This window comes from Ostreococcus lucimarinus, chromosome 20 (genome assembly GCF_000092065.1).
Source record: "Ostreococcus lucimarinus CCE9901 chromosome 20, complete sequence".
Lineage (NCBI taxonomy): Eukaryota > Viridiplantae > Chlorophyta > Mamiellophyceae > Mamiellales > Bathycoccaceae > Ostreococcus > Ostreococcus sp. 'lucimarinus'.
The window spans coordinates 61,975-80,313 of NC_009374.1; the positions used below are offsets into that span (position 1 = coordinate 61,975).

General features: G+C 63.5%; 13 protein-coding genes across 13 annotated transcripts; 5 read left to right on the forward strand and 8 right to left on the reverse strand.

Annotated features, from left to right (window-relative positions):
* Nucleotides 1–349: 349 nt before the first annotated feature.
* Nucleotides 350–1,126, forward strand: OSTLU_4668 (predicted protein; the record flags this gene model as incomplete). The annotated part of the gene is made up of 2 exons (XM_001422431.1): nt 350–798; nt 829–1,126. Coding segments are annotated over 2 exons (747 nt in total), but the record flags the coding sequence as incomplete, so codon positions are not given.
* A 296-nt stretch (nt 1,127–1,422) lies between these two features.
* On the forward strand, nt 1,423–1,814 carry OSTLU_43771 (predicted protein; the record flags this gene model as incomplete). The annotated part of the gene is made up of 2 exons (XM_001422432.1): nt 1,423–1,542; nt 1,641–1,814. 2 exons carry the CDS (start codon nt 1,423–1,425, stop codon nt 1,812–1,814), a joined length of 294 nt encoding a protein of 97 aa, XP_001422469.1.
* A 71-nt stretch (nt 1,815–1,885) lies between these two features.
* On the reverse strand, nt 1,886–3,692 carry PAFD3501 (predicted protein; the record flags this gene model as incomplete). The annotated part of the gene is made up of 1 exon (XM_001422605.1): nt 1,886–3,692. Exon 1 carries the CDS (start codon nt 3,614–3,616, stop codon nt 1,886–1,888), a length of 1,731 nt encoding a protein of 576 aa, XP_001422642.1. The 5' UTR covers nt 3,617–3,692.
* Nucleotides 3,693–3,878: 186 nt separating this feature from the next.
* On the reverse strand, nt 3,879–4,085 carry OSTLU_29331 (predicted protein; the record flags this gene model as incomplete). Its single annotated transcript, XM_001422606.1, has 1 exon — nt 3,879–4,085. The coding sequence occupies one exon, from the start codon at nt 4,083–4,085 to the stop codon at nt 3,879–3,881; it is 207 nt and encodes a 68-aa protein (XP_001422643.1).
* A 210-nt stretch (nt 4,086–4,295) lies between these two features.
* On the reverse strand, nt 4,296–4,982 carry FBP17-1 (peptidyl-prolyl cis-trans isomerase, FKBP-type; the record flags this gene model as incomplete). Its single annotated transcript, XM_001422607.1, has 1 exon — nt 4,296–4,982. One exon carries the CDS (start codon nt 4,980–4,982, stop codon nt 4,296–4,298), a length of 687 nt encoding a protein of 228 aa, XP_001422644.1.
* A 220-nt stretch (nt 4,983–5,202) lies between these two features.
* Nucleotides 5,203–5,637, reverse strand: OSTLU_8354 (predicted protein; the record flags this gene model as incomplete). The annotated part of the gene is made up of 1 exon (XM_001422608.1): nt 5,203–5,637. A coding segment is annotated over one exon (435 nt), but the record flags the coding sequence as incomplete, so codon positions are not given.
* A 129-nt stretch (nt 5,638–5,766) lies between these two features.
* APR1 (APS reductase) lies at nt 5,767–7,014 on the reverse strand (the record flags this gene model as incomplete). Its single annotated transcript, XM_001422609.1, has 1 exon — nt 5,767–7,014. One exon carries the CDS (start codon nt 7,012–7,014, stop codon nt 5,767–5,769), a length of 1,248 nt encoding a protein of 415 aa, XP_001422646.1.
* Nucleotides 7,015–7,693: 679 nt separating this feature from the next.
* OSTLU_18937 (predicted protein) lies at nt 7,694–10,420 on the forward strand (the record flags this gene model as incomplete). The annotated part of the gene is made up of 2 exons (XM_001422433.1): nt 7,694–8,346; nt 8,452–10,420. 2 exons carry the CDS (start codon nt 7,694–7,696, stop codon nt 10,418–10,420), a joined length of 2,622 nt encoding a protein of 873 aa, XP_001422470.1.
* Nucleotides 10,421–10,694: 274 nt separating this feature from the next.
* On the reverse strand, nt 10,695–11,156 carry OSTLU_8508 (predicted protein; the record flags this gene model as incomplete). Its single annotated transcript, XM_001422610.1, has 1 exon — nt 10,695–11,156. A coding segment is annotated over one exon (462 nt), but the record flags the coding sequence as incomplete, so codon positions are not given.
* Nucleotides 11,157–12,210: 1,054 nt separating this feature from the next.
* OSTLU_29337 (predicted protein) lies at nt 12,211–12,528 on the forward strand (the record flags this gene model as incomplete). The annotated part of the gene is made up of 1 exon (XM_001422434.1): nt 12,211–12,528. The coding sequence occupies one exon, from the start codon at nt 12,211–12,213 to the stop codon at nt 12,526–12,528; it is 318 nt and encodes a 105-aa protein (XP_001422471.1).
* A 343-nt stretch (nt 12,529–12,871) lies between these two features.
* On the reverse strand, nt 12,872–14,438 carry OSTLU_29338 (predicted protein; the record flags this gene model as incomplete). Its single annotated transcript, XM_001422611.1, has 6 exons — nt 12,872–13,033; nt 13,208–13,297; nt 13,437–13,650; nt 13,797–13,891; nt 14,037–14,197; nt 14,357–14,438. The coding sequence occupies 6 exons, from the start codon at nt 14,436–14,438 to the stop codon at nt 12,872–12,874; spliced, it is 804 nt and encodes a 267-aa protein (XP_001422648.1).
* Nucleotides 14,439–14,613: 175 nt separating this feature from the next.
* On the reverse strand, nt 14,614–17,625 carry OSTLU_94049 (predicted protein; the record flags this gene model as incomplete). The annotated part of the gene is made up of 1 exon (XM_001422612.1): nt 14,614–17,625. The coding sequence occupies one exon, from the start codon at nt 17,623–17,625 to the stop codon at nt 14,614–14,616; it is 3,012 nt and encodes a 1,003-aa protein (XP_001422649.1).
* Nucleotides 17,626–17,719: 94 nt separating this feature from the next.
* OSTLU_29340 (predicted protein) lies at nt 17,720–18,336 on the forward strand (the record flags this gene model as incomplete). Its single annotated transcript, XM_001422435.1, has 2 exons — nt 17,720–17,856; nt 17,919–18,336. 2 exons carry the CDS (start codon nt 17,720–17,722, stop codon nt 18,334–18,336), a joined length of 555 nt encoding a protein of 184 aa, XP_001422472.1.
* Between the last annotated feature and the right edge of the window lie 3 nt (nt 18,337–18,339).

Below are 18,339 nucleotides of genomic sequence, written 5' to 3' on the forward strand. Positions count from 1 at the left end.
GACCCTTCGCGACGCTTTCGACGGGTCGACACGCGCGCCACATCTCGTCGCCGCACCGCGTCGCGCGCCGTCTCGCGCGATGGTGCTCGCGACGGCGACGACGCCGACGCCGCGCGCGCCGTCTCGGTCCGCCCCGCGCGCGGCGTCGCGCGCGACGGCGCGACGATTCGCCGCCGCGCGACGATTCGGCGGCGACGACTCGAATCGACGCGCGCGCGCCGCCGCGCGCGCCGACGGCGGCGGCGACGCGGCGGCGGACGACGCGCTCGACGCGCTCGAGCTGCTGCGCGCGCGAGGGCGCGCGAGGGCGTCGAGCGCGACGACGCGCGACGACGCGCGCGCGGCGAGGGTGTGCCTGGTGGGCGTCGGACCGGGCGACCCGGGCTTGCTCACGCTTCGCGCGTATCAGCTCATGCAGACCGCGGACGTGGTGCTGTACGATCGATTGGTGTCGAACGAGATCCTGAATCTCGCGCGCGCGGAGGCGCGGATGGTGTACGTGGGGAAGCGAGCGGGGTACCACACGCGGACGCAGGAGGAGATACACGAACTGCTGGCGGCGTTCGCGGACGCCGGGGCGACGATCCTGCGGTTGAAGGGCGGGGATCCGCTGGTGTTCGGGCGCGGCGGGGAGGAGTTCGAGTTCCTGCGCGAGCACAATCCGAACGTGCGCGTGGAGGTGGTTCCGGGAATCACCGCGGCGGCGGGCGTCGGGAGCGAGCTCGGCATACCGCTCACGCACCGCGGGGTGGCGACGTCGGTGCGGTTGTTGACCGGACATCTGCGCGAGGGCGCGGGGTCGCGCGAGGACGCCACGGGCGCGGCGAGCGATCCGGTGGATTTCGCGGTGACGAGCGCCGACGTCGAGACGACGCTCGTCGTCTACATGGGTCTGGGCACGCTCCCGAAGCTCAGCGAAAAGCTCATCGCGAGCGGATTTCCGGCCGATATGCCCGCGGTGGCGATCGAGCGCGGCACGACCGTGGACGAACGTCGAGTGTTTAGCTCCATCGAGCACCTACCCGAAGCCGCGGCGGCGTGCGAGCTCGTGTCGCCGACGCTCCTCATCGTCGGTCGCACGGTGACGCTCAGCCCGCACTGGCCGTACGCCGCGGACGAATCCTCGTACGATCCCAAGTGGGTCGAACAGCGCGGCTCGCCGCGCGCGGCCGACGACGTGGACGATTGGCGCGCGTGGCTCGACTTGGACGTCGATTTCGCCTCGTCGCGCCCTCGCGCCGTCGCGCGCGAGATTCACGTCGACGCGTTCTAGCCCTCGAACGGTCGCGCGCGTTTGTATCATAATCTTAGTCCGTTCCGCGCGCCGGTCGTCACGCGCCGTGCACGCTCGCGATTCGATTCGCTCCGCGTCCGCGTCCGCGTTCGCGCCTCGCGCCGTCGCCACTTCGCGCCTCCCTGGCCATGTCCGCCGCCGAGGAAGACGCCGCCGTGCGCGAGCCCTTGGACCTGATCCGCCTCGCCCTCGACGAGAAGGTTTACGTCAAGCTGCGCGGCGACAGAGAGGCCAGAGGGCGCTTACACGTGCGTCGTCGCCGCGAATCGACGCGACGCGATCGCGAATCGAACGAGCGATCGCTCGACCGACGACTGACGACTCTTCGCCGTGGTTTCGCGCGCAGGCGTACGATCAACACTTGAACATGATCCTCGGTGACGTGGAGGAAGTGATCACGAGCACGGAGACGGACGAAGAGACGTTCGAGGAGTTTACGAAGACGACGAAGAGAAGTGTGCCCTTCTTGTTCATCAGAGGCGACGCGGTGACGCTGGTGTCGCCGCCGCTGCGGAGTTAGAGGGATCGTTATTCGGGTATAGCTACTAGATTGTGTAAATTCGTCACTACAAGGTTGCGTCGTTCGGTCGCTCACGTCGGCGCCACGAATTCGGCCAAGTATTCGGCGACGGTGAAAGCCTTACCGGGCGGTTGCGTCGCGAGCTGCTCGGCGCGTTGAGCGTCGTAGGCGGATTTCAAAAGTACGGCACCGCGATCGAGCACACTCTTCGTCGTCTTGAGCCTGAGGGCGTCCGCGTCCGCGGGCGCGTCGAGTCGACTGAGATCGATGTTGAGCGAGCCGACGGTTTCGCGGTGCGCCTGCTGAAGCACGTCTACGAGTTCTTTTTCGCTTTGCTGCGCGTCCACACCCGCGGTGAGAAAGATGTCGTCTTCTTCGTCTCCACCATCGGTCGCCAGCGCCGCGGCGGTCGCCGCCGCGGCTTCTTCTTCTTCCGCCGCCGTCGCCGATCGCTCGGCGGCGCCCGCGCCCATGTCCCAATACGTCGTCAAACGCGTCGGGCGACGACTGAATGGATCGCCTGAGCCCGTGTTCAACACGCCCGCCTTGAGTTTCGCCACTTGCTCGGACGCTCGCTTCGAGAGCTTTTCGCTGTTTTGGATTTCGTTGCGGCGGTTGATGTTCGCGAGGGCGTCCTGCGTCGACCCGCTTCTCTGCTGCAATTTGTCCTTTATCTCTCGATCGACCTCGTCGAAACGTTGACGAAGCTCTTCAACTTTATCTAAATCGTTTTCCGCCTCGGCGTGCGCGATCGCCGCCTTGATTTGCTCCTTTTCAAACAATAAGTTGTGACGCGTCCCTTGCTTTTCGCGCTTCTCCGCGAGAATCTTCGTCACGTCGTCGCTCGTGTATCGGTAATTTTTCGCCTCTTCCAACCCTTGAAGACACTTCTTCACATCGCGCGCGGTGATGGGGGTGCACCCCGCCTGCGCGCAGTGCGCCACCCAGGCTTTCCACTCGGCGTCTTGCACGTCGGAGTTTGAAACCTCGCTCAGTCGAAACGTCTTTTCAGACTTTCCCCAGCGCAAAATCAACCACTTTTGCGTCGGCGGTTTGTTGGCCAAGTACTCGTACTTTTTGAGCGAGTATTGCTTGTACTTGCCGTCCGCGACGCCCGCGATCTCGACGAGGCGATAGACGTTTTGCCCTTCCTTGTTGAGTCCTATGCCGACGCGCGTCAAACAATTCGTCACCGCGGCTTCAAAGTACGGTTCGTTCACCCACTGCTCGAGCTGATGTCTCTTCACCGTCACCGACGCGATCTCATCGCGCGTCGCCGGAACGTCGGACGACGCGTATTCAGCCTCAAGATCGACGTCCGCTCGGGTTTCGCGTTTCTTCCGCCGAGGTCTCGCGACCCTTTCTTTGTCTTCCGATTCGGAGGCTGCCCCGCCAAATTCTTCCTCGTCCTCGCTCAGATCACCGAACACGCGTCGACTGCGTTCTTTTCGTTTCTTCGCCTCCGCGATGCGTTCGAGCGCCTCTAACTCGTCCCGCTGTTTACTCGAAATCGCCCGCGCCCCCGTCTTCTTCCGAGCCAGCTCCAATTCCTTCGATCGCGCCGCCGCGATGATCGCGCGTCGCGATTCCAGCCTCTTTCGCGCGTCCGCGCGTTCGAGCATGATCTCTTCCCGCTCGAGTTCGTTCAACGACGCGAGGCGCGCGCGATCGGCGGCGTCGCCCATCAAATCTGATCCGTACCCATCGTCGAAATCGTCGGCGTCGGCGTCGTCGTCGGAGCTCCCGGCCGCGGCGAGGACGTCGAAATCGTCGTCATCGCGCGCTTCGTCGTCGGACGCCATCGCGAGGAGGGCGTCGAAGGTCGCGTCGTGACGCGTCGTGACGCGGAACGCCGGAACGTCGCGCGCCGGAATCCCGAACACGCGAACACGCGAACACGCGCGTCGCCCATAACATTGACGCTAGACAGTCGATCGGGGTGGGGTCGATCGTGTTTTCAGTTTTCCCGGTATGTAGCGTTCACCGAACGTTAAGTACGAAGGTCCTGTGGCCCAATGGATAAGGCGCCGGTCTACGGTTGTAGTCACGGTACTTTACCGTGATTTAGAGCCATGAGTGCCGAAACGCACACACAACACTCCGTCGAACGAGCCGTTCGAGTCGCAAACCGGAGATTCCAGGTTCGATCCCTGGCAGGATCACGATTTGTCGCGCACCTGTTAACTTTTTACCTTCGGGAAGCGCGGCGATGTCAAGCGTCGCTTGCGCGAACGCGTCGCGATACGCCTCAAACGACTCAAATCCTTTCATCCCGACGCGTCGCAAGCGAGCGTTCGCTGTCTCTTGTTCGGCTTTTTTTCGACTGCCAGAGTTTCCAGGGCGTCCGCTGCTCGATCACGTATAACTCTTCTTTTTTCCCAATATTTTACACATTTTTTTATTTATTGCATCTCCACAGTTGATCAATACCGTCGTGGTTACAACCGCGGCGCGCGCTGCTACGTCGCGAGGTTCGGTTCGCTATTCCATGGGCTCGACGCTCGCGCACCCGTCGCTCATCTGCGACGCGCCGCCGAGACCGCATCGCGAGATGCCGGCGTACAACGCGTCCGGTCCGGTGTCGCTGAGACGCAACAGCGTCACTTCGTATTTCAACGCGCTGTTCGCGGGAATCGTCGCGTACGGCGACCGCGCCGCCGCCGACCCGAATCCCAACTCGGGCGGCACCTCGAACGTTCTCGTACCGCCGACGCGCATGCCGCGTATGCCCAAGCGCAAGCCCTCGGGCACCCCGGGCACCGGGGCGTCCGAGCTCAGATTGACGACCACCGGTCTCGCCGCCGCGGGCGCTATGCTCACCGAGCCCACGCCCGAGGAGCTCGTCGCGTACACTCGCCCGCCCAGGGTGGTGTCGAACACCGCGCCGTCGCTCGCCAGCGTGCCCTCGTACTTGACCAACACCAAGCTCTTGCTCGTCGCCTCCTTGGCGCCGAATCCCGCGACGTCGCGCACTATTTTCACCGACGCTTCGTCCGCGAAAGCCGCGCGGCGTCCCAGCGCCGCGGCGACGGACGGGGCGAACAGCAAACACGCGCGGCGGGCGACGTCGCCGACGGCGTCGCTCGAGTCCCGAGCTCGCGTTCCAGCGCACGCGACGCGGCGTCGCGGCGTCACCGCGACGGGCGGCGCGCGCGCGACGGGCGCCATGGGTCGAGGTGTGAGGCGTCCGAAAACGCACGCGCGGCTAACTAGGATTACAATCGCGCGTCGTCGTCTAAAACCACGGACGGGCTCGTTCCGTCTTCCGTCAATCGTCTTCCAAGGGAACCTTGACCGCGGGGAGCGTGTCGACGCGCGCGAGCAGCGCCGCGAACTCCTCGAACGTCACCCCTCCCGCGTCTTCCTCGCCCCCTCGCATCTTTCGCAGCTCCCCGAACGCTTTAGAGATCAATTGATCGAAGTCTTCCTGCGAAATCGAGCTTCCGACCAGGTGTCTCGTGATGGTTTCTAAGTCGCTCCTCGACACGACGCCGTCTCGATCGACGTCGTAGCAATGAAACATAAATCTCAATCGCTCCTCTCGCGTCGCCTTGGAGCTCAGAGCGCTGATCATGCGCACAAAGTCTTTAAAGTTTTGGTTTTGGAACATCTGCACGATTCTCGGCGCGAGCGGGGAGATGGCGAGCTCGGGAATCGCCATGAGTTCGTCCTCCGTGATGAATCCTTTGTGCTTCTTGTCGAGCGCGCGGAAGCGCTGATACAGCGCTTGGATCTCGCGCGAGGTGAATTTACCGCCGCAGTGTTGCTGAACGTCCTCGATGTCGTACTGCGTGAGATTGAGCGAGCTCGCGGTGAGACCCATGGCGGCGAGCGCTTTCGGGCGAGAGGCGCGCACTGCGGGACGCGCGTTCGACGACCGCGTTCGACGACGAGGAGGACTTGGGAGTTGTGTTATTAAAAAATAACTCGTGATTCGTTCGCGCCCGTTCGCTCAGAGCTTGCCCGTGATGGACTCGATGAAAATTTCCAAGCTGTCCGGGTCTCGGCGCTCCGAGCCGAGCTTGACGTACCCCGAGCGGCCTTTCGGGAAGAGCAAGAGCGTCGGGAACGATTTCATCGACAAGTTTTCTTGCGACCACTCCTTTTCGTCGCGATCGGCGCGGAACTTGGCGAATTTCACGCCCTTCGGCCCGAGACGCTCGGCGGCGGTTTCGAAACCGCTCACCATGCGCTGACAAAACGGACACCACGGCGCGTACAGCACCGCCAGAGTGGTCTCGCCGTGCGTCTTTTCGTCCTTCAACGCGGCGATGTCGTCTCGAGACAAGTTTCGAATCGAGTCGTGCTCAAAAATGTCTTCTTCCGTCGCCTCGCGATCGTCTTGCTTCGCCTTTTCCTCCGCCGTCAAGTTGCCGCTGTGCAAGCCGCACTCCTTGTCGCTCGCGTCTTCCCACCACCACCGTCCTTCGCGCTCTTGCTGTCCCGGAAGCACGGCCCGCGTGCACGGCGCGCATCCGATCGAGACGTACCCACGCTCGTGCAACGCGTTCACGGGCGTGCCCATGACGCGCAAGAAATCCCACACCTCTTGCGACGTCGCGTCCGTGAGCGGGTTAAACTTGACCAAACTTCCCGCGCCCCCGGCCGCGCCCTCGAACACGGGATCGATCTGGCACGCCGGCACCGCGTTTCGCGTACCGGGGCTCTGATCCTTCCGCTGCCCCGTCACCCACGCCGTGAGCGTCGCCAGCTTCGCCCGCAAAGGCTTCACCTTGCGCACGCCGCAGCACTCCTTGTGTCCGTCCTCGTAAAACGAAAACATCCCCTTCTCGTTCACCAGCGCCTTCACCGCCTCGCTCTCGGGAAAGCAATACTCAATCTTTATGTCAAAATGTTTCTCAACCTTATCGAACAGCTCGTACGTCTCCGGATTCAACCGCCCCGTGTCGAGCGAGAAGACGCGATACGGCCGCCCCGTGAGCGCCGCGTACTGAATCACCGCCACGTCCTCCGCCCCGCTGAACGCGATCGCCAGCCCGTCGCCGTGCGTTTCCAGCGCCTTATCCATGATCTCCAGCGGCGTCGCGCGCGCGCGCTCGAGCGCGTCGCGCATGCCGTCGACGTCCGCCTTCGTCGCGCGCGAGGGCGCGCGCGTCGTTCGCGCCTTCGTCGTCGCGCGTCGCGCCGCGCGTCGCGCGCTCGGGCCCCGGAGCGCGCCGCGCGCGCGCGCGCTTCGCATCGCGCGCGCCGTCGCCGTTCGCGCGCGTCCCGTTCGCGCGCCGCGTCGCCGAGTCGCGACGTCGAGGGCGCGGCGCCGCACTCGTCGACGCGTCGCGACGATGGCGGCGTCCCGCGCCGCGGTCGTCGTCCGCGACGGCCTGCACGACCTCCTCGGGTACACCGCGAGCGCGCTCGAGGCGTTCGTGCTGGACAAGGCGCGAGAGAGCGGCGGCGACGCGCGCGCGCTCGAGGCGGCGCTGATCGAGTGCGGATGTCCCGACGACGAAAAGACGCGCGCGTTCGCGCGCGCGGTGTGCGCGAGCGCGTCCGACGACGCGAAAGGGAGCGCGGCGGACGCGCGCGGAGGCGCCGCGGCGTCGACGGGCGTCGCGAGGGCGGCGACGAGGGATGATTGGACGGCGACGCGCGCGGCGGCGACGTACGAGTTGTTGGCGGAGGAGAGCGAGAGCGAGCGCGAACGCGAACGCGAGGAGGACGACAGAGCGAAGCGAAGGGCGACGAAACGAGCGAAAAAGATGAGGAAGAAACGAGGGAAGGGCGAGGGGGCGAGCGAGAGCGAGGAGGACGCGGAGGCGGTGGAGACGCGTCGGCGAGCGCTCGCGGGGGAACGCGAAGACGAATCGTACGAGGCGCCGTCGGCGTCGGAGGAAGACGAAGAGACGAGGAAGGCGCGAGAGATGGAGGAAGATTTGCGAGAGCGCGATGAGTTTGAACAACGCCTGCGGGCGAAGGATGAGGCGAAGACGAAAAAGTTGAGCGGCGATCGAGGACCGACGGAGGCGGAGCGCGCGGAAGCCGAGCGTCGAGGCGCGCATTTGGAGACGGATGAACAGCGCACAGATTTAGTGCCCGAACTCAGAAAGGTATCGCGGCAAGAGTACTTGAAGAAACGCGAGCTTCAAAAGCTCGAGGAGCTGAAAGAATCGATCAAAGAGACGGAGTACTTTTACGAAGGCCAAGACGTGACGGAGGAGCAGCGCAAGGATTTAGAAAAGAGGAAGAAGGTTTACGAGCTCGCGATGGAGCAAATCAATAGCATTAACGACGCCTTAGAGGAGCGTTACTCTATACCCACGGCGTACGACGATCCGAACAAGCCGAAGTCCACGAACGAACGGTTCGCGGTGGCGAGACAACGATACAAGGAGCCCGACCCCGAGGACGACGCGAATCCTTTCAAGGATCAAGACCAGTGGGAGGCGCATCAAGTCAAACAAGCGCAGGCGCAGTTCGGAGCGAAGAATAAGAAATCTGAAGTCAAGGAGTACGACTTGGTGTACGACGATCAAATCAAGTTCATCAAGGATGAAATCATGGCGGGCGACGGCGTGTCGAGCGGAAGCGAGAGCGAGAGCGAGAGCGAGAGCGAGAGCGAGAGCGAGATGGACGAAGAGAAACGCACCAAGCTCGCTTTGGCGGGAAAACTCGGGAAAAGGGCCAAGATAGAAGCCGATCGCAAGTCGCTTCCGATTTTTCCATACCGCGAGTCTCTCATCAAGGCGGTGGAGGATCACCAAGTCGTCGTCATCGTCGGCGAGACGGGTTCGGGCAAGACGACGCAAATTCCGCAGTACATGTGGGAAGCTGGTTTCGGTGGCAAGACGCAAAAAATCGGTTGTACGCAGCCGAGACGAGTGGCGGCGATGTCCGTCGCGTCGCGCGTCGCGGAGGAAGCGGGCGTAAAGCTCGGTCACGAGGTTGGCTACACCATTCGTTTCGAGGACTGCACCAACGACAAGACGCGAGTCAAGTACATGACGGACGGGATGCTCTTGCGCGAATTCTTGGGTGAGCCAGACTTGTCGTCGTATGCGGTGATGATGGTGGACGAGGCGCACGAGCGCACGCTGCACACCGACGTTCTTTTTGGCCTCGTCAAGGATATCGCCAGATTCCGACCGGAGATCAAGCTTCTCATCTCCTCCGCCACGCTCGACGCGGAAAAGTTTAGCGAGTACTTTGATTTCGCACCGATTTTCAGAATTCCCGGTCGTCGATTTCCGGTGGATATTCTCTACACACAGCAACCCGAGGCAGATTACGTGGACGCCACCGTGGTGACGGTGTTACAAATTCATCTCACCCAACCCGAGGGCGACATTTTAGTCTTTTGCACCGGTCAAGAGGAGATTGAAAGTTGTGAGGAACTGTTGAAGACGCGCATCCACGAGATGGAGAAGAAACCTCCCGAGCTTATCATCGCGCCCATTTACGCATCGCTGCCAAGCGACATGCAGGCGAAGATTTTCGAGGACACGCCCAAGGGATCGCGAAAAGTCGTCCTGGCGACGAACATCGCCGAGACGTCGCTCACGATTGACGGCATCAAATACGTGATTGATCCTGGGTTTTGCAAGCAAAAGAGTTATAACCCACGCACGGGGATGGAGTCACTCGTCGTCACCCCCACATCGCAGGCGAGCGCGTTGCAGCGCGCCGGTCGCGCCGGTCGTACATCGGCGGGAAAGTGTTTCCGTCTATACACGGCGTGGAGTTTCCAAAACGAACTCGACCCGAACACCGTACCCGAAATTCAGCGCACGAACCTCGGGAACGTGGTGTTGATGTTGAAATCACTCGGAATCAACGATTTGATGCACTTCGACTTCATGGATCCGCCCCCGGCCGAGACGTTACTTCGAGCGCTCGAACAACTGTACGCCCTCGGCGCGTTGAACGATAGAGGCGAGCTCACGAAACTCGGGCGCAAGATGGCTGAGTTCCCTCTGGACCCGATGCTTTCGAAGACGCTCTGCGCGAGTGACAAGTACAAAGTAAGCGATGAAGTGATGACGATTTGCTGCATGCTGTCGTGCGGAAACACGGTATTTTATCGTCCCAAAGACAAGCTACAGCTCGCCGATCACGCGCACAAATCCTTTCACATCGGCAACGTCGGCGATCACATCGCGTTATTAAACGTATACAACTCATGGCGTGACGCCGACTTTTCTGTCACGTGGTGTTACGAAAACTTTGTGCAGCAGCGGACGATGAAAACGGCGCGAGATATTCGAGAACAGCTCGAAAAGCTCCTCGAGCGCGTCGAAATCGAGCCGTCGTCGAACACAAACGACCTCGACGGCATTAAAAAGTGCATCACGAGCGGATTCTTCTACCACACCGCCAAACTGCAAAAGAACGGCAGCTATAGAACGGTGAAGAATCCGCAAACCGTGGCCATCCATCCGTCGAGCGGGCTCGCGAAGGAGCTTCCGCGCTGGGTCGTGTACTTTGAGCTCGTGTACACGTCCAAGGAATACATGCGGCAAGTAATTGAAATCAAGCCCGAGTGGCTCGTGGAGATCGCGCCGCACTATTACAAACGGAAAGAAATCGAAGGAGAAACCATCAAGACCGGCAAGGCGGCCGCGGGGAAGAAATCAGACGTCGTCTTGGCGTGACGCGCGCGCGCAAAGTAGAAAAATTAGCGAAAATTTGTAGAAAACGTTGAAGGAATGTAGAAAGATATCATTACGGTGACGAAAGAATCGCTCTGCTGGTTGCATGGTGGTGGTGATGAAACCTAATGAATGAGAAAAACGATATCGTCTACTGCGCCGCGTTGGAGATCGTCTCCGCGAGCCCGAACAACACCGGCGGCACGGCCAGGCACGCGCCGACGACGCCGGCCCCGACGGCCCACTCGGAGGCGTTCTTCATCTCGCCTCGGAGCGCCTTGGCGAACGAAATCTCCGCCGCCGCATCGATCGTCGTATCGATCGGCTTCACGATGAACGGAATCGCCGCCAATCCCAACAACGTGGGCAAGATGCGTTCGACGTCGAGTCCCTGCGCCGCGAGCGAGTCGAACGCGCTCACGTCCGCCTTCGCCAACGCCAAATTCGTCGTCGCCACGACGACGCGAATGAACGATCCCGGCCAAAACACGCTCGCGAGCATTTGCCAAGTCAGGGTTTCCGTCGCCACCGCCGCGGCTTGGTTCGCGCGATCGCTCGCCCCCTCCGCCTTGTTCCAGCGCTTGACGCCCTTATCCACTGTGTCCGCCAGCACGTACGTCGCCGCGATTCCATACGTCGCCGGCACGCCCCAAACCGGCAACCACGCCACGAACGCTTCACCGCACTCATTCGCGTACCCCATGTACCGCAGCAGCGAGTCCCGGAACACGTCGTACTCCTTTTCCTCGGAGACTTCGTGCGGCGGCGCCGCGCCCACCGCGCTCTCCCGCGCCTCCCGTCGCGAGTCCGCCTCGACCTCGTCCTCGGTCGTCACCGCTCGCGGCGTCGCGCCGCGCGACATCATTCGCGTCCCGAACGTCGCGCGTCGATCGCGCGCCGTCGCGCCGCCGCGTCGATCCGTCGCGCATCGCCGCGCCGCCGCTTGGCCTCGAGCCCCGCGCGCCGTTCGCGTCGCCCTCGCGGCGACGACGGCGAGCGCGCGCGCCGAAATCGCGGTCGTCATCGAGCGCGTAATTCTCCCGAGCGCACCGCGGCGCGCCGTTCCCGATCGACGCGTCGACGCGCGCGCGCGGGTCTGACGACGGCCCGCGCCGCTTCGACGTCGACCGCGCGCGAGTTCACGAAGATCGACCGCGCGCGTCGTCGTCGCGCCGTCTCGCGCGCTCGAACGCGCGCGCGCGCCGGGAATAATTTTGACGCGTCGATCGGCGCGGCGCGCGCGCTCGGGCGCGGCGCGGTCGACGCGCGCGAGGACGCGCGCGGCGCGGTCGACGAATCTTAGACTCTCGTCGCGTATTGTAGCGCGCGCGTTCGAATCCGACGCCGCACTCGACGCCGCCGCGCGCGCGCGCGTCCTCGAGCGCGCGCGGCGTCGAACGCGACGGCGACGACGGGACCGCGCGACGGCGACGCGACGGCGCGGCGCGATGGCGACGAACGAGACGGTGAAGGTGGTGAGAAAGGTGCTGCGCGCGCGAGAGCAAAAGGCGACGCGCGCGAGCGATGCGGTCGACGCGGGGGACGCGCGCGCGCGCGCGACGGCGACGAACGATGAGTTGGACGCGACGGTGACGGTCGCGGCGCGGGAGGAGGCGTATAGGTTGGCGCGCGAACGCATCTTTGGCGACGGGGACGAAGGCGAAGGCGACGACGTCGCGGACGAGACGACGACGACGACGACGACGACGACGACGACGACGACGACGACGACGACGAACGATGGGAACGATGGGAACGCGCTGGACGTGAGAGGCGATGGCGCGGACGCGTCGATGGGGCGGGAGCGCGGCAACGGTGGGTCGGGGATGTCGGCGAGCGCGCGGGCGTTCGCGCCGAAGAAGGCGACGCGGAAGGATCGGTGGGCGGACTCGTTCGATCCGGATTTTATTCGCCGCGATCCGAGCGTGGGGTCGGCGAGGATGGTGCCGATGAACGTCCCAGGGGTGATGCCGATGATGATGCCGCCGCCGATGGGTGGGATGACGTGGCAACAAGCGGCGCCGAGCTATTTCGCGCCGCCCATGCCGCCGCCCATGCCGCCGGGACCTCCGCCGCCTCGCCCATCGCGGGAACGAGGCGACGACGTCTGACCTAGCCGATACTGTAATTTAGTAAGTCAATCTAGTGTTGTCGCGGTGCGTGCGCGCGTGCGCGCGTTAATGAAACAATCTTTGCGTTCCGTTACAAAGCGTCGAATCCGCGCCTCGCTAAGAGAGGGCGCGTCTCGTCGTGTCGCGCGGCGTGTGACTGTTCTGGTCCCGCGAGCGAATGTAGCGTGACGCGTCCGAGATGTTCGTCGTCCGCGTGCGCTCGCTCGCCGGTCTTCACCGTGCTAAATGTGTCGCCCCGTTTTGTACAAATGAATTCGCTACGTCGCGACGAATTCTCCGTGGAGAGCCCCGAGCGCTCTCTTTTCCCCTCAAACGTCCTCACTCACGCCTCGCGTCGCACATTCACGTGACCTTCACGAATCAATTCATCCAAATTCAACGTTTCGACGTCAGACGTCGCGTAAAGTACCTTGGCGGTGCGATTACGCTCGTTGAGCGAAATCACCTCCGCGCGATACCACAAGTTATCGTCCGGCCAAAACAACTGTGGAGGCGGCGCGCGCGCGCGATCACGTCAGTCTTCGCATCCTCGTTCATCTTCTCACGCGCATCGCGTCTTGTCGACGCGTGACGCGACGCGTGACGAGACAAATCGCCTCGAGTGGGCGTCGGGCTCCCTCGTCTCGAGGGTTCCGAAAACGACGGTTCGCGCTCGCACCTCAATTTGCGCGTTCTTCAGCGTCGTCAGCGCTTGATCGGGGTCTAGGATGAACCCAGGGGATGGTTTCTTAAAACCTTGTGCGTCCATCTGCGCATCGAACCGAGGCGTCGATCGCGTCGTCGTCAGTCGTCGTGGTCGTGGTCGTCGTCATCGTCGCGAAGGAGCGAATCGCGTCACGCGCGCATTCGTCACGAAATCGCCGCCAGCGCGCTTCGTTCGCACGCACCGGGTCCACTTTATGCTTCTTCACCTTGGAACTATTTCCCTTGACGTCCGCGAGCGCGGTTTTCGCGCCCTTCCCCGTCGCGTCGCGCCCGTTCGCCTGCGCACCGCCATTCTGACGCGCGCCCGCGCTCGTCGGTTTCTCTTCGCGTCCGTGCGCCGCGCTGAGCGTTTCGTACACCGTGGGCACGGCGTTGATCTGCGCGAAAAGTGCATCACTGATCGTCGTCGTCGTCCCGCGTCGCCGTCAGTCGCGCGCGTCGTCGTCGAACATCGCGTCGCTTCGTCACCCGCGAGGGTCGCATTCGCGTCGTTTCAGCGGCATCGGCATCGACGACGACAACGCGCTCGACGCTCGACGCACCGTTTCTTGGCGTCAAACTTGGCGCCGTAATAAAACGCCACCGCCATCAACCACGCATCGCTGTGCACGGCGACCAACGCGAGCCAATCCTTACGCTGCGTCGTCGAAAGCACCGCGCATCGCGACTTCGTCAGTCGGTCGTTCGCGCGCGCGGTCGAATCGAATCAAATCGCATCGTCGCGCCGCATTCGCGCCGCGTTCGCGCCGCGCGCCGCGCGGATTCGCGCGCATCGAATTTACCTGCATCCCATCGCGCGCGAAATTAATCCCGAGCGCCGGTTCCGGGAGCTCGGGCGGGACTTCTTCGGCGGGTAATTGCACGTCCCACGTCCCGTCGGGATTGCCGTACAGGCACAAGTTTTCCTTGTCCGGGTCGCACTGCGCGTAGAACGCCTCGACGTCTGCGTGGTTCGACGCGGGTTAATCGTCTGCGTCGTCGTTCGCGTTCGCGTCGCGCGCGCTTCGTCGCGCGCTTCGTCGCGCGACCGCGATCGCGTCCCGGTCGCGTCCCGGTCGCGCGACGTGCGAATCCGTCGATCGGCGCGCGCGCGCGTTCGTACCGCGCGTCAGGGCCTTGACGAGGCCGTCGCGTCGACGGGAAAAGTTTGCGTGGACCTCATCGACCGTGCGCGGGGCCTCCATGGGCGCCGGGCAGGCGAGGCAGCGCGGGAATGTCGCGACGGCGCGGTGGGATTTGAAATACGTTTGGGAAACACGTGGATTCGCCATCATTTGGCGAAATGTCGATTTGGGACGGGGACTTCGCGTCGCGCGCGCGGAGACGCGATCGGAGAGGGAAGGCGCGCGAAAGCGTGCGTTACACGTCATACGCGAGTAAATCGTCGACGTCGCCGACGCCGATGGCGATGAAGACGAAGTCGCACAGCGCGGCGACGAGGCGAGGATGGGGGAGAGGGGGGCGGCGGGCGAGCGTCGCTGCGAAGCGCTCGCGCGCGGGATGGATCGGTTCGAGGGCGTCGATGGCGGTGATGATCCAGGGTGTGACGACGTCGGGGGCGGTATGGAGTAAAGTGGCGAGGAATGAGGCGGCGGGGCGGAGGCAGGCGCGAGGGGTAATTTCGGCGCACGCCGCGCGGAGGATGGCGTTCGCCGCGAGCGGGCCGCGGGAGAGGAAGTATTCGTCCACGCGACACGCATTGGCGACCCAGGGTGCGGATCGCTTGGCCTTTTCACCGGGAGAAACGATCGCGTTCAGCAGCGCCAAAGAAGCGCGCACGGGGGCGTACTCTCGCAGCTCGAGCGCGGCGACGGAGAGATCGAGCACGTCGAACAAGGTTTCGTTCGCCAATCCCTGCGCCGGCGCGAAGATAACGAACGCCCTAGCGGTGGAAAATAAAGCTTCAGCGAGATCCCAATCATCTGATCCCGATCGCACGCCACGCACGGTCTCACATGCTATTTGGGAGAAAGCCGCGCTCAACGTCGCGCCGACGTGCGGGGCGCTTGGCAACAACTCGCTCGTGCCACTCTCGGGCGAGCTGATCGACGCCACCTCTATCGCGGTGGCGATCGGCTCGAGCAAGGACGCACACTTAGTCGCCATGAACGTGCGCGCGATGGATTCGAGCATGGGCACGATCATGTTGACTGAACTTTCCTTGGCGCTCAGAAGCGCCGCGACGTAAATCTCCGCCGCAGCTTTAATCACGCTCGGCGCTTGCCACGTTCGCTTCGCGACGATTTCTTCCAGCGTCGGCCACGCCGCGGCTAAAACAGAGATGGCAGGGTGCTCACAGCTCGACGCGATCGTCGCACTCGGTAAAAATTCTAAGAATCTCACCGACGCCGCGATCAAGGCGAGTTCAGCCGCCATCGCTCTCGCCGCCGAGGCGTGCGCGATTTGGTTCGGAGGAATCTGCGGCGCCATTTCGGCAGCGATCCGTTTGCATCGCGCAAGCACAGGAGCTATTAACCTCGCGCTTGCTTCCGACGCTTGCTGCACGGGCATCGCCGCAATCACCCGCGCCAATCCTTCGGTGACCGACGCGCGACCGTCCTCGTCGTCTTCGCTTTCAAAAGTCAATCGCACGTCCGCGATGCATCTTTCGGTGTGTTCTAACAGCGCCGCAAACGTGGATGGTTCCTTCAAATGTCGCGCACACCGCGAACACACTGATTTAAACGCTAAAGCCGCCCGCGACCACGCGGGAGGATGCGGAAAAGACGACGTGATGTACATCAAAACGCCGCGCGCGCGCGCGGCTTGCGCCGCCGAGTTCGCGGGAGGGCCGCGACGACCGAGCCAGTTGGCGTAAGACGCGATGAGGCGACACGTACCCGCTCGAACGAGCTGATGCGATGAGAACAGACCGCTGTTGTCGGTCGTGTGCTCAGAAATCGTCGATAGAAGTTGCGCGAGAAACGTTTCGATCTCCTCCGAGGGTGCGTCTTCCAAATCGTCGTTGACGCGACTCGCGGGAGCGCGCAATGCGAACGCTCCCGCCTCAGCGGCTTGCCAATTTTGCGCGGCACCTAACGCGCTACCAATTATGCTAAAGTATTGCCCACGCAAAACGCCGTAACAGTTGTCGAGAAGATCGGCGACGACGTGTTCGCGAAATCGCTCAAACGTGTCCTCGTCCTCGTTCGCGACGGCCCAGGTGGTGAAATCGTCGGGCAACGTCGCTTGTTTCAGTAACACCTCCGTCAAACGCGCGTGCATGGGCGCACGCAAGCTTTCGTGCCTCGAAGACACTCCCACAACATCCATCATTAAGAAAAAATCAACCGCCACCTCGGTCACCTCGCGACCGTGGCGCTCCATGAGCGACAAGATGAGCGACACGAGCGCCAAGGAATCTTCGTCACCGCGCGCGAGCACGCTCACGCACCGTTCGCTCAACGCAACGGCGACGAGACAAATATTTCGCGCGAGCGAAACGCCGTCGTCGGAGTCGTTTGCCGCGCTCGCGTGCGCGAGCAAACCTCGCGTCACCGCGTTCATCGCCTGAAATTCCTCCGCCTCGCCGCCGCTTCGTCCTTGGTGTAAATCCACCAAAAAGTCCACCGCCGCCGCTCCGCACCCGCCGCTCTCGATCGCCAAGCACTGCAAGACGTCCCCGAAAAGTTGGCCGTGTCGCACGGCGAACTCAGTCGGGGACAATCGCAATCCGCCGCCGACGTCGCCCGACGGATCCAACTTTAACCACCCGCGCGCCGCGCGCACGCACGACGCCTTCAACGCGTCCGTCTGTCGCGACCGCGCGCTTCCACACGCGCTAAACACCTCACGCACCGTAATCAAAACCCTCTCTCCCTCGTTCGCGCACGCCATCGCGAGTTCCCGTCGACTCGACGTCTCCGCCTCGTCGCACGCCTCCGCCGCGAGCGCCAACAACTCCATCCCCGCCCGCATCGCGCTCGACCCCACCCCGCTCGATCGCACCGCCCCGAACGCCGTCTCCACCACCTCCCGCATCTTCGCGCTCCCCATTCGCGCGCCTCCGCGCGCCAGCGCGAGTCCCAACCGTCTCGCCGCCGTCTCCGTCGTCTCGTCGTTCGCCGTCGCCGCGAACGCCGCCGTCGTCCGTCGCATCATCGCCTCCCGCGCCCCCTCGCTCGCCCCGTTCCACCGCTCCCTCGAGCGCGTCGTCGCGCTCAGCGCGTTCGCCGCGTAATACGCCACGCACGCGTCCCCTCGCGCGCGTTCGAGCAGTCCGAGCGCGACGCTCGCCGCGCGCGGGTCCTCCGACAGCGCCATCAGACGCGCGTTCGCCTCGTCTCGCGTCGCTCGCGTCGACCGCGCGTCGTACAGCGCGACGACCGCGGCGCGCGCGCGCTCGATCGACGCGTCGTCGGCGTCGCGCATGGCGCGCGCGTCGCGCGTCGCGCCGCGATGTGCCGACCGATGGTCGCGGATGGATGCGACGCGACGCGACCGCAGACGCCGACGCGGCGCGCCGATGCCGCGCGAGGTGCGCGAGGGCGACATCGCGCTCGCGCGCGGCGCCGCGCATCGGGCGTTCACGCTCGTCGTCGTGCGCGACTACGAGGGCGGTCGAGTGCTGCTGGGCGAAAAACTGCGCGGATTCGGCGCCGGGTGCGTCCGCGACCGAGACGAGGCGAAACGCGCGATGACTGACGAATGCGCGACGGGCGTAGGTATTACAACGGATTCGGGGGGAAGGTGGAGCGCGGGGAGACGGTGGAGGCGGCGGCGGCGCGAGAGCTGACGGAGGAGGCGAACGTCGAGGCGACGAACATGACGCGGCGAGGGGCGCTGCGATTCGTGTTCGACGATAAACCGCTCGAACCGTGGTTGGTGCACGTGTTTCACTGCTCGCGGTACGACGGGGAGATCGCGGCGAGCGATGAGATGCGACCGGAGTGGTTCGATTTGGACGACGTGCCGTTTGAAAATATGTGGGCGGACGATCCGTACTGGTGGCCGTTGTTTTTGGAGGAGAAGGAGTTCGTGGGGACGTTTACGTTCACGAACACGACGACGCTCGTGGATTATTGGATTCGGGAGACGAAGGATCTGATGCTCGACGTCGAGGCGATGACGGCGAACGAATGACGG